Genomic DNA, 20,617 nt, shown 5'->3' with positions numbered 1-20,617 from the left:
GGTTTTTCATAAGCCCATTGAGACCATTCTGAGAACTAGCCATGGAGCTTGCTCCATCCGTACCCAGGCCAACAACTTTCCTAATTGGCACTCCAAAGTGGTTTAGGCTGGTTCTAATTGCTTCCAGTACAGTGGCAGCTGTTCCATCACGTACAGAAACGCAAGATAAAAATGTGGTCTTTGGTGTAGCTGACTGCTTTTGAATATACCGAACAACAATCACCACATGCTTTTCTTGTGCTCGATCAGTGCTCTCATCAACTCCAATGCCCACAAATGGTGATTTTCTGAGATCGGTCTTGAGATTTCTTTCTAGGACAAAGTTGAGGCATTCAAGAAGCTGGTTAAATATATCTGGGCTATCATGGGTAGCATTCGCACCTTTCTGAAGATGAACTGCATCTTTCACATCAATGTCACGAAGGAAGTGGAGAAGACTACTATATTTCTTATTAGCTATTTCTTCAACCGACAACCAGTGCACTGTTTTTAGAGCTAATATGACTGCAGCTTTCCTGGTCTGTGCGGCTTTACTGAATCCCACCAACACTTGGCCTTGTTTAGGATCTGCAGCTGCCACTGCAGCCAAATGACCTTTACTCTTGGCATGGTCCTCAAGGGTCTTGATCCTATAATTTTGTGTTCCAGAGCTCAGAACTGTATCATTCTTGCACTGTCGACAAATTGTACAGAACATGACATCAGATGACATATCATGTTTCACCCATGGAAATGTTGTGCACCAAGAATCCTGAAACTTTTTAGCATAAACTTTGGCTGTCTTGGGTTTTGTAGTTTTAACAGGAGCAGTGTGTATTTCAGTGTCAATTCCAGATGAAGACACACAGGTGATAGCAGGATCTACCTGCTGTTCCTCAAGCACAGCTTCCATACATGTAGCTGATGACTGATTAGCTGCGAACTTATGAGCTATTGGTATATCTGGTAGTATGTCTGTTTCAATTGGTGTTGAGTCTTTAGAATGGCATGCCTGTACTTCTCCACCACCTCCATCAGTATCCAAGGCCAAATGTGCTGTAACACCTGCATTACTATTTGGGACTGATGGTTCTGCAGTTTTCTGAAATATCAAATGTTGTACTGTTAGGGCCTACAGATATTTGAAAACTGCACCTCATTTTCCAGGTGAATACTTTGAGTCCTATGTTATTGTATTCTCAGGAATACAGCCACATACCCCCATGAAACCCCCTTGTTAATCAATGTATCACACATACCTTTTCTGTCTTTTTGTGGAAAAACGAATCAATTTTTGTAACATTCAATTTGGGGCGTTTGTTGGGATTCATCTTGATCCAGAAGAGTGAGTCAGCAAAAAAAAAATGCGGTTCTCCCGCCAAGAAAGAGGAAACTACAACGCAGGGTGTTTGGCAATTTTCGACCAATCAGAATTCGCGATTTATTCAGTCCGCATGTTACAAGATTCAGTGCGGGCCAAAATGGCGGAAGCGATGAAATATTCTGATTTTTCATTTCAAGTTTTCAGTATTTTTTGTATTAAACTGTGTTTCTTACGATTTGTAAATGATGGCGGAACCACACACGGACTGGCCATCGGGAGTAGCGGGAGTTTTCCCGGTGGGCCGGTGGTTCAGCGTGGGCCGGCGGAGGAAAAAAAAAAAAAAAAAACAGTTGCGCGCTGGCCTTTAATATGATAAGCAATGTTAACAGTTTATTTAACAAACTGTTAACATTGCTTATCATATTAAAGGCCAGCGCGCAACTGTAATAAGCAATGTTAACAGTTTCTTAAAGAAACTGTTAACATTGCTTATCATGTTAAAGGCCAGCGCGCAACTGTTTTTTTTTTTTTTTTTTTTTTTTTTTTTCTCCGCCGGCCCACACTGAACCACCGGCCCACCGGGAAAACTCCCGCTACTCCCGATGGCCAGTCCGTGTGTGGGCGGAACATAACTGGATTTATCGGATGACATGTGGGAGTATTCATGTGCGAAAATTTTCGGCATTATCGTCCGTTTCAGTATCCGTCTGTGTGTATACTTGCCCGTTGAAATCGGCAATCGCCCGTCAAATTTACGGGTGGACGGGTCTCTGCCTAATACCTTAACGAGGCGCGTAGCACCAAGATTGAGTGTAATAACTGTTTTATTCTATCCACATTCACTGGATTTTGAGAAACAGCATTTTTATTTTTTGCAAATTCAATAAATAAAAACTTTATACAAAACGTCTGACAAAATTGTTTCCGCTTAGAATGTAAACAAACCGATGAGATGACGAGCAATTTGTGAAAAATGCGATGATTAATAATAATTCTTGGGAAAAAAAGATATGTTCTTACCATCAAGTACTTTTATTCCATAGTTGTTGCTTTTTATTTATTTATTTATTGTATTTTTGGGGGTTTTGTTTTCGAGTAGAGTTTTTAATTTCGTCCTCGGTTGGTTCAGCAACACACTCCACCACTTTCTTCTTCTCTACTCACCGTATATGAGCTGATATCCCAGTAGTAGAGTCACCAATCAGAACGCGCGATTGTTCATATCCAGTGAATGTGGATAGAATAGTAACTAATGCCGCTTTTCCACTACCAACGCGGCTGAGTTGGGCTGAGCCGTGCCGTGCTGAGTCGGGCTGAGTCGAGCTGAGCGGGGCTGTTGGAGTTGCATTTCGACTACAACCGCGCTGAACCGTGCTGGCTGGAAGTGGGTGGACACATTGGGTGGAGTTAGCGAAAGTGGGTGGACGTCACGTGATGTCGTTAGGCGGCGCAAGCAGTGACATCAGTGACCCTTTAAGCGGTAGTCTCACGACCCGGATAGTAAACAATAAACATGGAGGACATGGTGTCGTTAGTGTTGCTGGTCTTGGTGCTGTGGCCAACAGATACTGGCAAGAGCGTATAGATGAGGCGAGGCGCATAAGGCTTCATAATTCTCGTAATTCGTAATTATTCTTCTTCCGGGTTTACGGTGTTTACAGATCCCAGCGTGCTCGCGGGGCGTGTGAGGACACTCCTCCTCACCAATCAGTGCACAGGGGAGTGTCTGCTCACGCCCCTAGCCCCACTCGGCTCGGTTTGGCTTGCTTCAGCCCCACTCCAAAACCGTGCGAGTTTTGGGTGCTGAGTAGGGCTGAAGCGAGCTGAGTCGTGCTGCTCTGAGGTAATCGAAACGCGAGCCGTGTCGGGCTGAAGTGAGCTGAAAAAGGGTAGTGGAAAAGGGCCATAATAGATCATCAAACAAGTTTTTGAAAAATGCAACAAATGTAGTGTATTGCTGGGAAATTGTTCGCGAGAACATACATCGTGTTAACCGACATTTCAGATCACCAGAGGCTTCGGATTGGAAAGCAGGCGATGTCTTGAGCGCCATTAACCGTTGTATACCTCCAGTGTACGACGATGACGCTGAAAGCCGTTACATACAGAGCTCCTCCCCCTCCGTGGACGGTTGTTCGGTGATTTATCTCCGTACCCCGCTGTGTCGGTTTCTCTTTTTGATGTGTTTGGTCGGAGGAGTCCGTCAGGTTCTGGATAATGAACGAGCCAAAGCTCCACAGTCCACCCAGAAAGAACTCGGTGAAGAGTAAAGATGGACAGCTGTTTGTTTTGACCCCTCTGGTTTTTAATGATGAGGCTGTCCTGCCGTTTGAGTAGCACTCAGCCGGATGTCCTTCTGCACTCAAACTAGCTGATCATCACTTCTACACATCTTCTACCTTCTCCTACAGCAGGGTCGTGTTTATCCCATCATTATGCGAGATGGACGGAAAGAGAGGTTTACTGTTTAATTTAATTCCCCGTTGAACATTGAGAGAGCGAGAGAGAGACTTAGCGATATAAAGATAGATGGAAGAATGTGTACGTGGACTGGTTACCACAATCAATATGTTTTGATCAGTACATTAAGAGACAGGTATACATGGATAGATAACTGTTATATTTCTACATTTAACACTGATCGCTATAAAGACGGAAAGAGAGACGGATAGTTGAATGGTTTGCTAAAGACTTCCAGATTGTTGGGTGGATGTACCGTAGAGATCAGTTGATGAATGGAATCATGAACGGGTTCTACATTCAGTGTTTATCGATCACGACATAAAGAGAGAGACGGACAGACATGCGTCGAAGGGTAAGGATGGATGGATGAGCTAACTATTTCCACATTTAACACTGACCGACTGAACCCTAGATGGAGAGACGAAGGCATTTTATTCCATCTTGCCTAATGGACTTCAGGGTTAGTAACTGCTCGTGTAACCTGGAGACATCATGGAGGATGGCTTCAGTTTCACTGAAATGATTATTCAGCAAACAAAACCTGAAGCTTAATGCCAGTTACATGACCCATGACTTGAATACCTGATATTTTCTTGCCCCTCCTGTGGGCACCACTACCTCCAGAACTGGTTGTCTGTATCCTCAAGATCAGGCTCCTCAGATCATAGTGCTTCTTCACCAAGTCCTCATCAGCAAACAGCTTCTTCTGAAATTTTGTCTGCTGCAAAAACATGGACGTTGTCCTCAATGTGAGTGGTCATCAGTACTACTTTTTTTGTTTTGTTTAGGAAAACCAGAGAATAGTTGTGAATTGCAACATAAAATGAAGATCACGCACTGAGTTGAAGTTTGGTTATTGGTTACTTTTTACTTGTAACGGACAATAACAATTTTATCCAAAATAGTTTTTCCTGCCTTAGTCAATTTATTTCCATTTCACATGCATGCAACTGTTGTAAAGTTCAGTGTGTGTGTGTGTGGAAGTCTTTCAGGCTGTAGGTTCATTACTCGATAATGTAGAAATCATAAAATAGAAATCTATAACAGTTTGTATGAAGAAAACAATCGGGTGCCAAGACTTTTGAACAGTATGGTGTTTGAGAATATTTATATATCGTTTTTTTTTTTTTTGTTATATCGTCCACCTCTAGGTTTAAAGAAAAGAAAAAAAAAACGGTGCTGCATCATGACAGGATAATGCTTAAGTTTAAATTTAGTGTGCAGGTTGTGGGTGTTTTATATAGACCTGGCAACCTGTAACTGAATCAGTGCAGCCGGCGTGTCCTGATGCAGTGCGGTTTGTTTTTTTTTAAAAATAAACTTAGAAGTGGATGATATTTACTATATACAACCCCGATTCCAAAAAAGTTGGGACAAAGTACAAATTGTAAATAAAAACGGAATGCAATAATTTACAAATCTCAAAAACTGATATTGTATTCACAATAGAACATAGACAACATATCAAATGTCGAAAGTGAGACATTTTGAAATTTCACGCCAAATATTGGCTCATTTGAAATTTCATGACAGCAACACATCTCAAAAAAGTTGGGACAGGGGCAATAAGAGGCTGGAAAAGTTAAAGGGACAAAAAAGGAACAGCTGGAGGACCAAATTGCAACTCATTAGGTCAATTGGCAATAGGTCATTAACATGACTGGGTATAAAAAGAGCATCTTGGAGTGGCAGCGGCTCTCAGAAGTAAAGATGGGAAGAGGATCACCAATCCCCCTAATTCTGCGCCGACAAATAGTGGAGCAATATCAGAAAGGAGTTCGACAGTGTAAAATTGCAAAGAGTTTGAACATATCATCATCTACAGTGCATAATATCATCAAAAGATTCAGAGAATCTGGAAGAATCTCTGTGCGTAAGGGTCAAGGCCGGAAAACCATACCGGGTGCCCGTGATCTTCGGGCCCTTAGACGGCACTGCATCACATACAGGCATGCTTCTGTATTGGAAATCACAAAATGGGCTCAGGAATATTTCCAGAGAACATTATCTGTGAACACAATTCACCGTGCCATCCGCCGTTGCCAGCTAAAACTCTATAGTTCAAAGAAGAAGCCGTATCTAAACATGATCCAGAAGCGCAGACGTCTTCTCTGGGCCAAGACTCATTTAAAATGGACTGTGGCAAAGTGGAAAACTGTTCTGTGGTCAGACGAATCAAAATTTGAAGTTCTTTATGGAAATCAGGGACGCCGTGTCATTCGGACTAAAGAGGAGAAGGACGACCCGAGTTGTTATCAGCGCTCAGTTCAGAAGCCTGCATCTCTGATGGTATGGGGTTGCATTAGTGCGTGTGGCATGGGCAGCTTACACATCTGGAAAGACACCATCAATGCTGAAAGGTATATCCAGGTTCTAGAGCAACATATGCTCCCATCCAGACGACGTCTCTTTCAGGGAAGACCTTGCATTTTCCAACATGACAATGCCAAACCACATACTGCATCAGTTACAGCATCATGGCTGCGTAGAAGAAGGGTCCGGGTACTGAACTGGCCAGCCTGCAGTCCAGATCTTTCACCCATAGAAAACATTTGGCGCATCATAAAACGGAAGATACGATAAAAAAGACCTAAGACAGTTGAGCAACTAGAATCCTACATTAGACAAGAATGGGTTAACATTCCTATCCCTAAACTTGAGCAACTTGTCTCCTCAGTCCCCAGACGTTTACAGACTGTTGTAAAGAGAAAAGGGGATGTCTCACAGTGGGAAACATGGCCTTGTCCCAACTTTTTTGAGATGTGTTGTTGTCATGAAATTTAAAATCACCTAATTTTTCTCTTTAAATGATACATTTTCTCAGTTTAAACATTTGATATGTCATCTATGTTCTATTCTGAATAAAATATGGAATTTTGAAACTTCCACATCATTGCATTCCGTTTTTATTTACAATTTGTACTTTGTCCCAACTTTTTTGGAATCGGGGTTGTATATAGTGCACAGGACTGTGTTCCTCTGATAACAGAACCAAAGCTCCAGCTCTCTCTGCTCCTAATCTGTTCTGTTCTTTCAGGATTTATCGCGCATGTCGCTCCTTGTTGAGGGTTTTGTTTTTTTAATGCCCGAGTTGTTTGAAACCAATCCGGGTTTTCTGTGTCGAATAAGGAAGCGGCTTCACCTGTAAGAAAATCAAACACTTTCATGAAGGCGCTAACTTGAATGCGAGCAGAAAAAAATAAAATTGATTCTTCAGCAAACTCTTCCGTCCTCACTTCTGATTTTGATTTGGTAAAATACATTTTAAATACAATCGTGATTTTTCTGGAGTTTTCAGGCTGAGCTCCTCTCATCGTATTCTTTAACCACTCGTTTCCTTGTTGTTTTTGAAGCATTTGCTTCTATTTGTTAACATTTTCCTTGATAGTGGGGAGACGGCGATGCCTTTTATCGATTTCTCTGTTTGCAGAAGCAAAAACAGCGCAAAAATTAACCATGTTGAAGACAGATTAAAGCTCATAGGCAACGGTTTTAATTGTATTCACATTTGAAACTTTATATGTTAAAAAAAAACCTCTGTAATTTTCTTCTGGTCCCAAGAAGTATTATTAATAAGTAATAATTAAAATAAGTTAGCGCGGATCGTGGCGAATTTCTGTGACCACTCGGCGCATGACGTCATTTAAGCCAAACAAACCGCTTGAGTTGACTCCACTTCCGGTTACTTGCATTGCCGTTCGGCTCGAGCGCAGACGTGCGTTCGGGAATTTCCAAAGAAAAACCCCCATGCCTTATTGCTGTGCAGTGAACTGTAACAACGGGACCGGGTCAGGAAGAAGTTTTTACCTTTTACCGAGAGAGGAAAAGAGGCGGAGAGAGTGGATTGGCTTTTTCCGGAAAAGGAGAAGAGGCGGAGCGAGAGGATTGGCTTTTTCCGGAAGAGGAGACAAGGCGGAGAGAGTGGGTTGGCTTTTTCCGAAAGAGGAGAAGAGGCGGAGAGAGTGGATTGTGTGCGTGAAACAAAATCAAGCAGTCAAAGAAGAAACGGAGCAGCAATGCTCAAGCAAAAAGAAGATTGGAGGGAAACATTTTTACTTTTGCTTGCAATTGACAAGTCAAGAATCCTGAGGGATCCTGTACAATCACTGTGGAAATGAGACAAAGGGATATTTCCTCGCTTAGAGTCGGCTATAAATAGTCTAATGCCGCGGATGGCAGGCTAATGTGGCCTACCGGCGCGCTGTCCAGTAATCGTTCCCTATATCCACTAGGGAGGGCGGCTTAATTATTCTTCAAAAGGGCTCTTATTTCTGAGGCCGCACGGTCAAACCAGTGAGCCACATTCACCGATTGCTTCGCAATGGCCACAGGTTCATACGTATACGGTTTCACCTCTCGATATTCAATTTGGAGAGTTCCGACTTCAAAATCACTCACGCTTTCAGACATTCTACACAACCTCTCACGACCAAAGTCCGTACACGTGTGCTCGGTTCGCAGGTAAACACAGAGCTGCTCCCGGTCTGTTTGGCTTAAATGATGTCACGACGACGGTCCCCTGGCGGTGAAAGTGCGCCTAAGTGGGATGTAAACAAACCTTCAGAAATTGGGCAAAACAGTATATTTTAACCGTTTTATTAAATTTTAGGTGCAAATTAGACACCAGGAAGATTGAGTTTGCTTTTTCGGTCGTTCTTCTCGACAATAAAGTTGATATTTTCTGTTTCCCCTCCGACCCTTGCCGATGACCTTTTAATCTGTTTGCATGAAAGACGGTGTCTGTCTGACCCCAGCTGTAATTGTCACGTGATGTCATGCACAAGGGGTCTATAAACAGTGTGCGTACCATACTACAACAGCGGGGGGATATAAAATAACTTGCAAAGCAGTAAATGAAACTGAGACTAAGAAAACAGCCAAGACATAATGGCGGATACATAGTAAGGGACGCTTTTAGGAACTGAAATAAAAGATCAAAAAGTCTCATTTTTGTGGTGCTCGTTCGTAATATATGCTCATTCCAACTTGCCCAGTCGGGCATGTTGGGGACATATCCCACTTGCCCGAATGCATGTTTTTGGGCAATCGGGCAGTCCTTAATGTCGAGCCCTGTGGATGTATAGGAGGGATCAGTGGATGGATGGGAGAGGTCAGTAAATGTTTTGATGGTTGGGTGGATGGTTTGGATGGAATGGAGAGGTCCGTAAATGGTTCGATGGATGGAGAGATCAGTGGATGATTAGATGGTTAGATGACTGGAGAGATCAGTGGATGGTCAGATGGATGTATGGGTGGAGAGATAAGTGGATGGTTAGATGGATGGATGGAGAGATCAGTGGATGGTTGGATATGGGATGGATGGATGGATGGATGGATCAGTGGATGATTCGATGGATGGAGAGGTCAGTAAATGGCTCAATGGATGGATGGAGACATAAGTGGATGGTTAGATTAATGGATGGATGGAGAGATCAGTGGATGTTTGGATGTATGGCGAGATCAGTGGATGGATGGAGAGATCAGTGGATAGTTGGATGGATGGATGGGTGGAGAGATCAGTGGATAGTTAGATGGATGAGAGAGATCAGTGGATGTGTGATGAATGGATTGAGGGATCAGTGGATGATTGGGTGTCTGGATGGAGAGATCAGTGGATGTTTGATGGATGGATGGGTGGAGAGATCAGTGGATGGTTAGATGGATGAGAGAGATCAGTGGATGTGTGATGAATGGATTGAGGGATCAGTGGATGATTGGGTGTCTGGATGGAGAGATCAGTGGATGTTTGATGGATGGATGGGTGGAGAGATCAGTGGATGGTTAGATGGATGAGAGAGATCAGTGGATGTGTGATGAATGGATTGAGGGATCAGTGGATGATTGGGTGTCTGGATGGGAGGGATCAGTGGATGATTCGATGGATGGAGAGGTCAGTAAATGGCTCAATGGATGGATGGAGACATAAGTGGATGATTAGATTAATGGATGGATGGAGAGATCAGTGGATGTTTGGATGTATGGCGAGATCAGTGGATGGATGGAGAGATCAGTGGATAGTTGGATGGATGGATGGATGGAGAGATCAGTGGATAGTTGGATGGATGGATGGGTGGAGAGATCAGTGGATGGTTAGATGGATGAGAGAGATCAGTGGATGTGTGATGAATAGATTGAGGGATCAGTGAATGATTGGGTGTCTGGATGGAGAGATCAGTGGATGGTTGGATGGATGGGTGGAGAGATCAGTGGATAGTTAGATGGATGAGAGAGATCAGTGGATGTGTGATGAATGGATTGAGGGATCAGTGAATGATTGGGTGTCTGGATGGAGAGATCAGTGGATGGTTGGATGGATGGGTGGAGAGATCAGTGGATGTTAGATGGATGAGAGAGATCAGTGGATGTGTGATGAATGGATTGAGGGATCAGTGGATGATTGGGTGTCTGGATGGAGAGATCAGTGGATGTTTGATGGATGGATGGGTGGAGAGATCAGTGGATGGTTAGATGGATGAGAGAGATCAGTGGATGTGTGATGAATGGATTGAGGGATCAGTGAATGATTGGGTGTCTGGATGGAGAGATCAGTGGATGGTTGGATGGATGGGTGGAGAGATCAGTGGATGTTAGATGGATGAGAGAGATCAGTGGATGTGTGATGAATGGATTGAGGGATCAGTGAATGATTGGGTGTCTGGATGGAGAGATCAGTGGATGTTTGATGGATGGATGGGTGGAGAGATCAGTGGATGTTAGATGGATGAGAGAGATCAGTGGATGTGTGATGAATGGATTGAGGGATCAGTGGATGATTGGGTGTCTGGATGGAGAGATCAGTGGATGTTTGATGGATGGATGGGTGGAGAGATCAGTGGATGGTTAGATGGATGAGAGAGATCAGTGGATGTGTGATGAATGGATTGAGGGATCAGTGGATGATTGGGTGTCTGGATGGAGAGATCAGTGGATGGTTGGATGGATGGGTGGAGAGATCAGTGGATGGTTAGATGGATGAGAGAGATCAGTGGATGTGTGATGAATGGATTGAGGGATCAGTGGATGATTGGGTGTCTGGATGGAGAGATCAGTGGATGGTTGGATGGATGGGTGGAGAGATCAGTGGATGGTTAGATGGATGAGAGGGATCAGTGGATGTGTGATGAATGGATTGAGGGATCAGTGGATGATTGGATGGATGGAGGAGATATCCATGTCTGTCCTTGGATGAAACTGTGCCTCATTTTAAAGTGGCTCTGAATAAACCCACCGGTCAGCTGTATTGAACTGTAGATATGATCCAGTTACAGTTTGTTTAGTGTTTATCCAGCTGTGTGACACATGCAGTGGAGTAAACACAGGAAGAACATGTTCTCCATTTCCCTGGTTCTCTTGGCAGTGTCCGTCACTACACTAAATGAACTGTTAAACAGTCAGGAACAGGACAGAGTCTGACAATGGAAACATGGCAGATGTTGGCGGCTCAACAGGAGCAAAGCGCACACTCCTGCTCGTTTCCTAGCAGATGGATTAAGATAATTAGCCACTAGAGTAGAGGTTCATGCCTCCATTTAAGCTGCTGAAATCCTCCACAAGGACGCTTGGCATCCCAAGGCTCTCTAAATTAGCATTTTCCTTTCTAATGCTGCATTAGCATTCCGGCTGCACTCTGGAAAACCAGCTCGCATTAGCATCTCGCATTTGGCAGCCGTGACGAGACTCGCATGACTTTCTTCGAATAACAGAATTGAATTTGTAATACACCGGACCCGACTGCAGAGTTTCTCTATCAGTGACGTTTCTACAGAAGTCATGATGATCCATATTCGCTCCAGGCTAGATGGGGACATTCAAAAAAAAAAAAAAAAATGAAGCAAAATGCCAACTGAGGAAACCAGGAAAAGGAAATGGGACTAAATGCAACTCGGGGTAGCAGAGTACATGGTGGTAACAAAGAGAAAGGAAGCTGGTGAGATCTGTGAGGGTTTCCAGGCAAGAAGCTTATAGATCCATTTCCTCACCATGTCGTGTCTTTTACGATCTGCGACAGATCCATTAGCTAGCTCCCTTGGCATGTAAAAGCTCATAAGTGCTGCTTTGTCTCATGTTTTGGCTCAGAAATTTAATTGACGAGGCTACGAAGAGGTAGCTAACATGGTGTAATAAAAGTGAGCCAGTTAAGCACAAACGCAAACAAGTTAATAAAATCCTGTGTAAAGATCCTCGCATGAAAAGTTTTTTTTTGAGTCTTGAAGTTTAAACCGTACACTTAGCGCGTTTAATAATCAGCGAGCACAACGTGACTAAGAAGGTGACACGTGTGAGAGAGCGAGCATGAGCACTTCACTTCACTTCAGCGAGCACTGAGCATAGAGACGCTCGTCAGCGTTTACAATTTGATCGCGACTCATTAAAGTACAAAAAATAAATGAGTGCTTTGTAATCTTTATTTCAAGTTGTTAGTATTTTGAATATTGATATTTACAACCCCGATTCCAAAAAAGTTGGGACAAAGTACAAATTGTAAATAAAAACGGAATGCAATGATGTGGAAGTTTCAAAATTCCATATTTTATTCAGAATAGAACATAGATGACATATCAAATGTTTAAACTGAGAAAATATATCATTTAAAGAGAAAAATTAGGTGATTTTAAATTTCATGACAACAACACATCTCAAAAAAGTTGGGACAAGGCCATGTTTCCCACTGTGAGACATCCCCTTTTCTCTTTACAACAGTCTGTAAACGTCTGGGGACTGAGGAGACAAGTTGCTCAAGTTTAGGGATAGGAATGTTAACCCATTCTTGTCTAATGTAGGATTCTAGTTGCTCAACTGTCTTAGGTCTTTTTTGTCGTATCTTCCGTTTTATGATGCGCCAAATGTTTTCTATGGGTGAAAGATCTGGACTGCAGGCTGGCCAGTTCAGTACCCGGACCCTTCTTCTACGCAGCCATGACGCTGTAATTGATGCAGTATGTGGTTTGGCATTGTCATGTTGGAAAATGCAAGGTCTTCCCTGAAAGAGACGTCGTCTGGATGGGAGCATATGTTGCTCTAGAACCTGGATATACCTTTCAGCATTGATGGTGTCTTTCTAGATGTGTAAGCTGCCCATGCCACACGCACTAACGCAACCCCATACCATCAGAGATGCAGGCTTCTGAACTGAGCGCTGATAACAACTCGGGTCGTCCTTCTCCTCTTTAGTCCGAATGACACGGCGTCCCTGATTTCCATAAAGAACTTCAAATTTTGATTCGTCTGACCACAGAACAGTTTTCCACTTTGCCACAGTCCATTTTAAATGAGCCTTGGCCCAGAGAAGACGTCTGCGCTTCTGGATCGTGTTTAGATACGGCTTCTTCTTTGAACTATAGAGTTTTAGCTGGCAACAGCGGATGGCACGGTGAATTGTGTTCACAGATAATGTTCTCTGGAAATATTCCTGAGCCCATTTTGTGATTTCCAATACAGAAGCATGCCTGTATGTGATGCAGTGCCGTCTAAGGGCCCGAAGATCACGGGCACCCGTTATGGTTTTCCGGCCTTGACCCTTACGCACAGAGATTCTTCCAGATTCTCTGAATCTTTTGATGATATTATGCACTGTAGATGATGATGTGTTCAAACTCTTTGCAATTTTACACTGTCGAACTCCTTTCTGATATTGCTCCACTATTTGTCGGCGCAGAATTAGGGGGATTGGTGATCCTCTTCCCATCTTTACTTCTGAGAGCCGCTGCCACTCCAAGATGCTCTTTTTATACCCAGTCATGTTAATGACCTATTGCCAATTGACCTAATGAGTTGCAATTTGGTCCTCCAGCTGTTCCTTTTTTGTACCTTTAACTTTTCCAGCCTCTTATTGCCCCTGTCCCAACTTTTTTGGAATCAGGGTTGTATAATAAAGTAAAAGAAGTTTTGAAACATGATAGAAAATTTGCTGCTGTTGCATGTTGTTAATTTTGTGTTGCTGTGTGTGTTGGTGATTTAAACAGTGAACAGAAGTGTGTGTGTGTGTGTTCTAGTGTGGAAACAGCAGTGTGATACACACCTTGTCATGCTGCCACATCTCTTTGTTATATTGTGCTTTTTTTAGCCCCAATCACTCGTCTGTATTATTTACCAGCATAGAAAGCATGCGCATCTAGGCCTGAGGCGCTCACTGCGCACGTGTGTGTGTGTGTGTGCACAGGAGAAAAATAACAAAAACAAACCAGAGGCATAAAACTGGGACATGAATCAAACTGGATATAATATTGGAGCGACAAAAACAAATCAAAACTCAAACCAACCAGAGGCATAAAACAGTGCCGAGCATAAATTTATGATACAAATTTGTTCCTGAGACAGTTCCAGACTCGAATGACTTTTAACCCGATTTCCAGCCCACATTTTCAGACTTCCTGAAGGTTTCAATTTGTTCGAAAAGCTCATAGTGGGAAGTTTGTGTTGCAGTTTATTTCAGGAAACGAACTTGGCTCTCTAGGGTTTGTTTCCAAGATACCAAATTTATAAACACCTCTCATGTTTCGGTTTAATAGTACTCTTCTCAGGCCATCCTGTTCACGTCCTCTTTCCCTGTGACCACGCCTCCTGTTGTGTTTGTTCACACCCATTCCTACTGATCAGCGTTGCTCACGTGTCTGTATTTAACCCTTCGTGTCGGACACAACTCACAAGCCGTTAAATTTTCCTGCAGGTGCCCAGGTCCGTGGACACTAGGGCTGTAACGATACACCCAACTCACGATTCGATTCGTATCGCGATTTTTGACCCACGATTCGATACGCCCACGATTTTTTTTTTTAAATGTTTTTTTTAAAGTAGTAAATTTGACTTAACATTTACTTACTTACATTAACTATTTAATAACAAATAATTCAGACCGCTGCAGAGAATGAGTAATATGTATGCAAAAATGAACAAATGTATATCCAAACATTGTTTTATTTCTCAAAATAATACTGTTGAGCCGGAAGCTCTGTTTTTTTTCGGTTCTGAAAAAGTCATTTTTCCAAATCGTGTAAATCCGTTAAGATTTTTTTTTGGGGGGGGGGGGGGGGGGGCTCTCTCACTGTCTCACTCTCATAGGGCCAATGATTTTCTGTGATCGCGGAAAACAGATGGAAATTACAGAATTTTTATGGTGAAACATTGCTCGCGTGTCAAAATGTAACTGCCGCAGAAGGCTTCCGCCCAAGCAGACATGCCTTCAGTGTTGCCAGATACTGCTAACGTTTTCCACCCCAAAATATGTTCAAAACCAGCCAAAAAGCACCTAAACCTGCCCAATCTGGCAACACTGCATGCCTTTCCGGTCAAGTGATTGTGATTGGCTTGTGGCACACCTAGCCAGCCAATGAGCTGCTTGTTTACAGATTCGCTCCCCGCGTCGCAACCAGAATGGCGACCGCTTAAAAGAAATGAATGCTCTGCCAGTGGCGAGTGTGGACGTTGCGTGACTCGCAGAAGATTGTCGCAGGTCAGCGAAAAAACGACTTACTAATAGATATAAAAAAAAAAGTAATTTGAGTAAGTTTAAAATGTAATTTAAATAAAAAGTAAAGTATTCATAAATTGAAGTTTGGAAGCGCCTCTGTTTTTGGGCTGAGGAGAAGTTTGAAAGGGTGTACCGCGATTCTGCCTTCTTGTATCGCGATACGGATCGTGGCTCTGCGTATCGCGATTTCGATTTCGATACGCATATCGTTACAGCCCTAGTGGACACCATATATTTATACTTGCATTACTTACGTTATTGTTTGTATGGCAACAGCGAACTCAGAGGGACTTCGCCTGATTAAGCGTAAAAAAAAATCATGTAACGTTTAAAGAGATGAAAAGTGACATGTCGGTGTATTGCTGCGGTGTGAAAGGAATAAAACACTGCACAGGATGCGCTGTAATAGGATTGCGTTTAAAGGGTCGGACAGAGGTGAGGAGGCGGGGCTTGTTTGTGCTCAGTGCTTAAATAGAATGATTTCCTCTACAAAGATGTTATTGTATCACAGTGTGTTGAGGTAATGGCTTTGAAAGTCCCTTAATAGACTTTTAAAATCGCACCAGCTGGATTTCTCCTCCTTCTAACACTTTAACGCCGAGGCAGCACTTTAGTGTGTTTGTACTTCTCATTACACTGCCACATCTGATGATGATGATGGAGTTATTAGAGCAGTTTTACTCTCCCGGCGCTGAGAGGAAGCACACGGGCTGTGAAATGTGGCTATTTTGTCTCACCGAAACTGGATTTTGATTTTAATTGTTGAACGCATGCAGAGCTGAAAGTTCATCTGCTGATTGGATCTGAAGTCACCGATAGTAAACTTCACACCCGAGGATAATCGTACTTATGGATTCGGATGCCGTTGCTGTTCCATGCCGATCTAATTCCGATGACGTTCCATTTCCCTGTGTTCCACCACAGACATGGAGCTGCTGTACCGTAAACAAGATGGAGATGTGGTCCGTCTCAACGTGGAGAGCAACAGGACCGAGGTTCTGGTGGAAAACAAAATATTTGTGAGTCTCTCAGTAAATCTTACTCATCCATGCAGAAAATGTCTCATATACACAGATTCAGTAAAGATCATACAGGAAAGACGGGCAGATAGTGATGGATGGATGGATGGATGGATGGATGGATGGATGGATGGATTTATAGGAAAACAGACAAACAGTAAATTGATGAATACAGACAAGAATGCAAGAAAGCTGGTCGGATGGATGGATAGATAGTTGGTTAGGGGAATCTAATCAGCGACTGTTTACTTTAATGTACAGTGGGGCAAAAAAGTATTTAGTCAGCCACCAAGTGTGCAAGTTCTCCCACTTAAAAAGATGAGAGAGGCCTGTAATTTTCATCATAGGTACACTTCAACTATGAGAGACAGAATGGGGGGAAAGAATCCAGGAAATCACATTGTAGGATTTTTAATGAATTAATTGGTAAATTCCTCGGTAAAATAAGTATTTGGTCACCTACAAACAAGCAAGATTTCTGGCTCTCACAGACCTGTAACTTCTTCTTTAAGAGGCTCCTCTGTCCTCCACTCGTTACCTGTATTAATGGCACCTGTTTGAACTCGTTATCAGTATAAAAGACACCTGTCCACAACCTCAAACAGTCACACTCCAAACTCCACTATGGCCAAGACCAAAGAGCTGTCAAAGGACACCAGAAACAAAACTGTAGACCTGCACCAGGCTGGGAAGACTGAATCTGCAATAGGTAAGCAGCTTGGTGTGAAGAAATCAACTGTGGGAGCAATTATTAGAAAATGGAAGACATACAAGACCACTGATAATCTCCCTCGATCTGGGGCTCCACGCAAGATCTCACCCCGTGGGGTCAAAATGATCACAAGAACGGTGAGCAAAAATCCCAGAACCACACGGGGGGACCTAGTGAATGACCTGCAGAGAGCGGGGACCAAAGTAACAAAGGCTACCATCAGTAACACACTACGCCGCCAGGGACTCAAATCCTGCAGTGCCAGACGTGTCCCCCTGCTTAAGCCAGTACGTGTCCAGGCCCGTCTGAAGTTTGCTAGAGAGCGTTTGGATGATCCAGAAGAGGATTGGGAGAATGTCATATGGTCAGATGAAACCAAAATAGAACTTTTTGGTAAAAACTCAACTTGTCGTGTTTGGAGGAGAAAGAATGCTGAGTTGCATCCAAAGAACACCATACCTACTGTGAAGCATGGGGGTGGAAACATCATGCTTTGGGGCTGTTTTTCTGCAAAGGGACCAGGACGACTGATCCGTGTAAAGGAAAGAATGAATGGGGCCATGTATCGTGAGATTTTGAGTGAAAACCTCCTTCCATCAGCAAGGGCATTGAAGATGAAACGTGGCTGGGTCTTTCAGCATGACAATGATCCCAAACACACCGCCCGGGCAACGAAGGAGTGGCTTCGTAAGAAGCATTTCAAGGTCCTGGAGTGGCCTAGCCAGTCTCCAGATCTCAACCCCATAGAAAATCTTTGGAGGGAGTTGAAAGTCGGTGTTGCCCAGCGACAGCCCCAAAACATCACTGCTCTAGAGGAGATCTGCATGGAGGAATGGGCCAAAATACCAGCAACAGTGTGTGGAAACCTTGTGAAGACTTACAGAAAACGTTTGACCTCTGTCATTGCCAACAAATATAACAAAGTATTGAGATGAACTTTTGTTATTGACCAAATACTTATTTTCCACCATAATTTGCAAATTAATTCATTAAAAATCCTACAATATGATTTCCTGGATTCTTTCCCCCCATTCTGTCTCTCATAGTTGAAGTGTACCTATGATGAAAATTACAGGCCTCGCTCATCTTTTTAAGTGGGAGAACTTGCACAATTGGTGACTGACTAAATACTTTTTTGCCCCACTGTATAGAGGACCCTTTGTATGGAACGGTCTAAAAAAAAAAAAAAAACAATTACAGAACAGTTCGCCTCTGCCCCTTTTCAAGAAGCAACTGATAAAGGAAATCTTGAATAATCCAGCTACAAAATTGCACTGATCTATCTTTCCAAATCCTTATCAAGTAATTGTTCATAGTTGACGATGTTTTCATGTTTAATATTAGATTTGTCCAGTAAGTTGATCTTTAGCTTATTCCTATCATTTTATTCAGCAAATCAATATCATTATTGTTATTTTACCATGTATTCATCAGGGATGAGAGTTTTCCGCTTTCTCTGAGCAAAAATCGATATTATGCCAAATCTGTTGAGGTGTTTTTTTCATTGAGGGGGGTTGGGGTATGTTCCTTCGTGATACTCAAGCGTACGACGATGTTACATGTTTACATTTTCGCCATCTTTAGTCTCGCGGTAGAATACGTGTTATCTACAATGTAATTGGCCAAAACATTGCTGGCGAGAGCATGATAGCCAATCATAACAGTTCTTACAAAAGTACCCGCATCTGTTCTATTTTATCGAAACTTGCACATGTTCATCGTCGCTGCGCTTCAAAAATGTTTCTCTTTTGTATCGGCTTTTTTACTCAAAATGCCGAATACAATTGACAAGCAAGACGAAGCGAAGGTACAGTGGTGCTTGAAAGTTTGTGAACCCTTTAGAATTTTCTATATTTCTGCATAAATATGACCTAAAACAGCATCGGATTTTCACACAAGTCCTAAAAGTAGATAAAGAGAACCCAGTTAAACAAATGAGACAAAAATATTATACTTGGTGATTTATTTATTGAGGAAAATGATCCAATATTACATATCTGTGAGTGGCAAAAGTATGTGAACCTTTGCTTTCAGTATCTGGTGTGACCCCCTTGTGCAGCAAGAACTGCAACTAAACGTTTGCGGTAACTGTTGATCAGTCCTGCACACCGGCTTGGAGGAATTTTAGCCCGTTCCTCCGTACAGAACAGCTTCAACTCTGGGATGTTGGTGGGTTTCCTCACATGAACTGCTCGCTTCAGGTCCTTCCACAACATTTCCATTGGATTAAAGTCAGGACTTTGACTTGGCCATTCCAAAACATTAACTTTATTCTTCTTTAACTATTCTTTGGTAGAACGACTTGTGTGCTTAGGGTCGTTGTCTTGCTGCATGACCCACCTTCTCTTGAGATTCAGCTCATGGACAGATGTCCTGACATTTTCCTTTAGAATTCGCTGGTATAATTCAGAATTCATTCTTCCATCAATGATGGCAAGCCGTCCTGGCCCAGATGCAGCAAAACAGGCCCAAACCATGATACTACCACCACCATGTTTCACAGATGGGATAAGGTTCTTATGCTGGAATGCAGTGTTTTCCTTTCTCCAATCATAACGCTTCTCATTTAAACCAAAAAGTTCTATTTTGGTCTCATCCATCCACAAAACATTTTTCCAATAGCCTTCTGGCTTGTCCACATGATCTTTAGCCAACTGCAGACGAGCAGCAATGTTCTTTTTGGAGAGCAGTGGCTTTCTCCTTGCCACCCTGCCATGCACACCATTGTTGTTCAGTGTTCTCCTGATGGTGGACTCATGAACATTAACATTAGCCAATGTGAGAGAGGCCTTCAGTTGCTTAGAAGTTACCCTGGGGTCCTTTGTGACCTCGTTGACTATTACACGCCTTGCTCTTGGAGTGATCTTTGTTGGTCAACCACTCCTGGGGAGGGTAACAATGGTCTTGAATTTCCTCCACTTGTACACAATCTGTCTGACTGTGGATTGGTGGAGTCCAAACTCTTTAGAGATGCTTTTGTAAACTTTTCCAGCCTGATGAGCATCAACAACACTTTTTCTGAGGTCCTCAGAAATCTCCTTTGTTCATGCCATGATACACTTCCACAAACATGTGTTGTGAAGATCAGACTTTGATAGATCCCTGTTCTTTAAATAAAACAGGGTGCCCACTCACACCTGATTGTCGTCCCATTGATTGAAAACACCTGACTCTAATTTCACCTTCAAATTAACTGCTAATCCTAGAGGTTCACATACTTTTGCCACTCACAGATATGTAATATTGGATCATTTTCCTCAATAAATAAATGACCAAGAATAATATTATTGTCTCATTTGTTTAACTGGGTTCTCTTTATCTACTTTTAGGACTTGTGTGAAAATCTGATGATGTTTTGGGTCATATTTATGCAGAAATATAGAAAATTCTAAAGGGTTCACAAACTTTCAAGCAACACTGTACGTGAAATCGGTGCTGGTATAAAAAACAGAGAGAGGACTGACAAGCTCTTGTCTTTGGCCAAAAAGCTGAAGAAGTCGTCGAAATGATTAAATGAAAATGACTGTGAACTATAAATAATTGTATAAAGTGCACATAGACATTTTCCCATAAACTTAGCATTCGTTTGATTTAATGCATTGAACATGTATATGATGGTCAGTAAATCTGAATCAATGCTGACAGTTTTGAAA

At 42.6% G+C, this 20,617-nt stretch overlaps 1 protein-coding gene across 1 annotated transcript in view; it reads left to right on the top strand.

The window, feature by feature from the left end:
• dpp6b (dipeptidyl-peptidase 6b) overlaps positions 1-20,617 on the top strand; it is a 178,119-nt gene that overhangs the window by 103,385 nt on the left and 54,117 nt on the right. Inside the window, exon 4 of the mRNA XM_060928201.1 lies at positions 16,158-16,252. Coding sequence (XP_060784184.1) covers positions 16,158-16,252 — 95 coding nt within the window. The remainder of the gene's footprint in view (positions 1-16,157; positions 16,253-20,617) is intronic.

The sequence above is a fragment of the Neoarius graeffei genome, chromosome 1, assembly GCF_027579695.1.
Source record: "Neoarius graeffei isolate fNeoGra1 chromosome 1, fNeoGra1.pri, whole genome shotgun sequence".
Classification (NCBI taxonomy): domain Eukaryota; kingdom Metazoa; phylum Chordata; class Actinopteri; order Siluriformes; family Ariidae; genus Neoarius; species Neoarius graeffei.
This window is presented reverse-complemented; position numbering and strand designations above follow the sequence as displayed.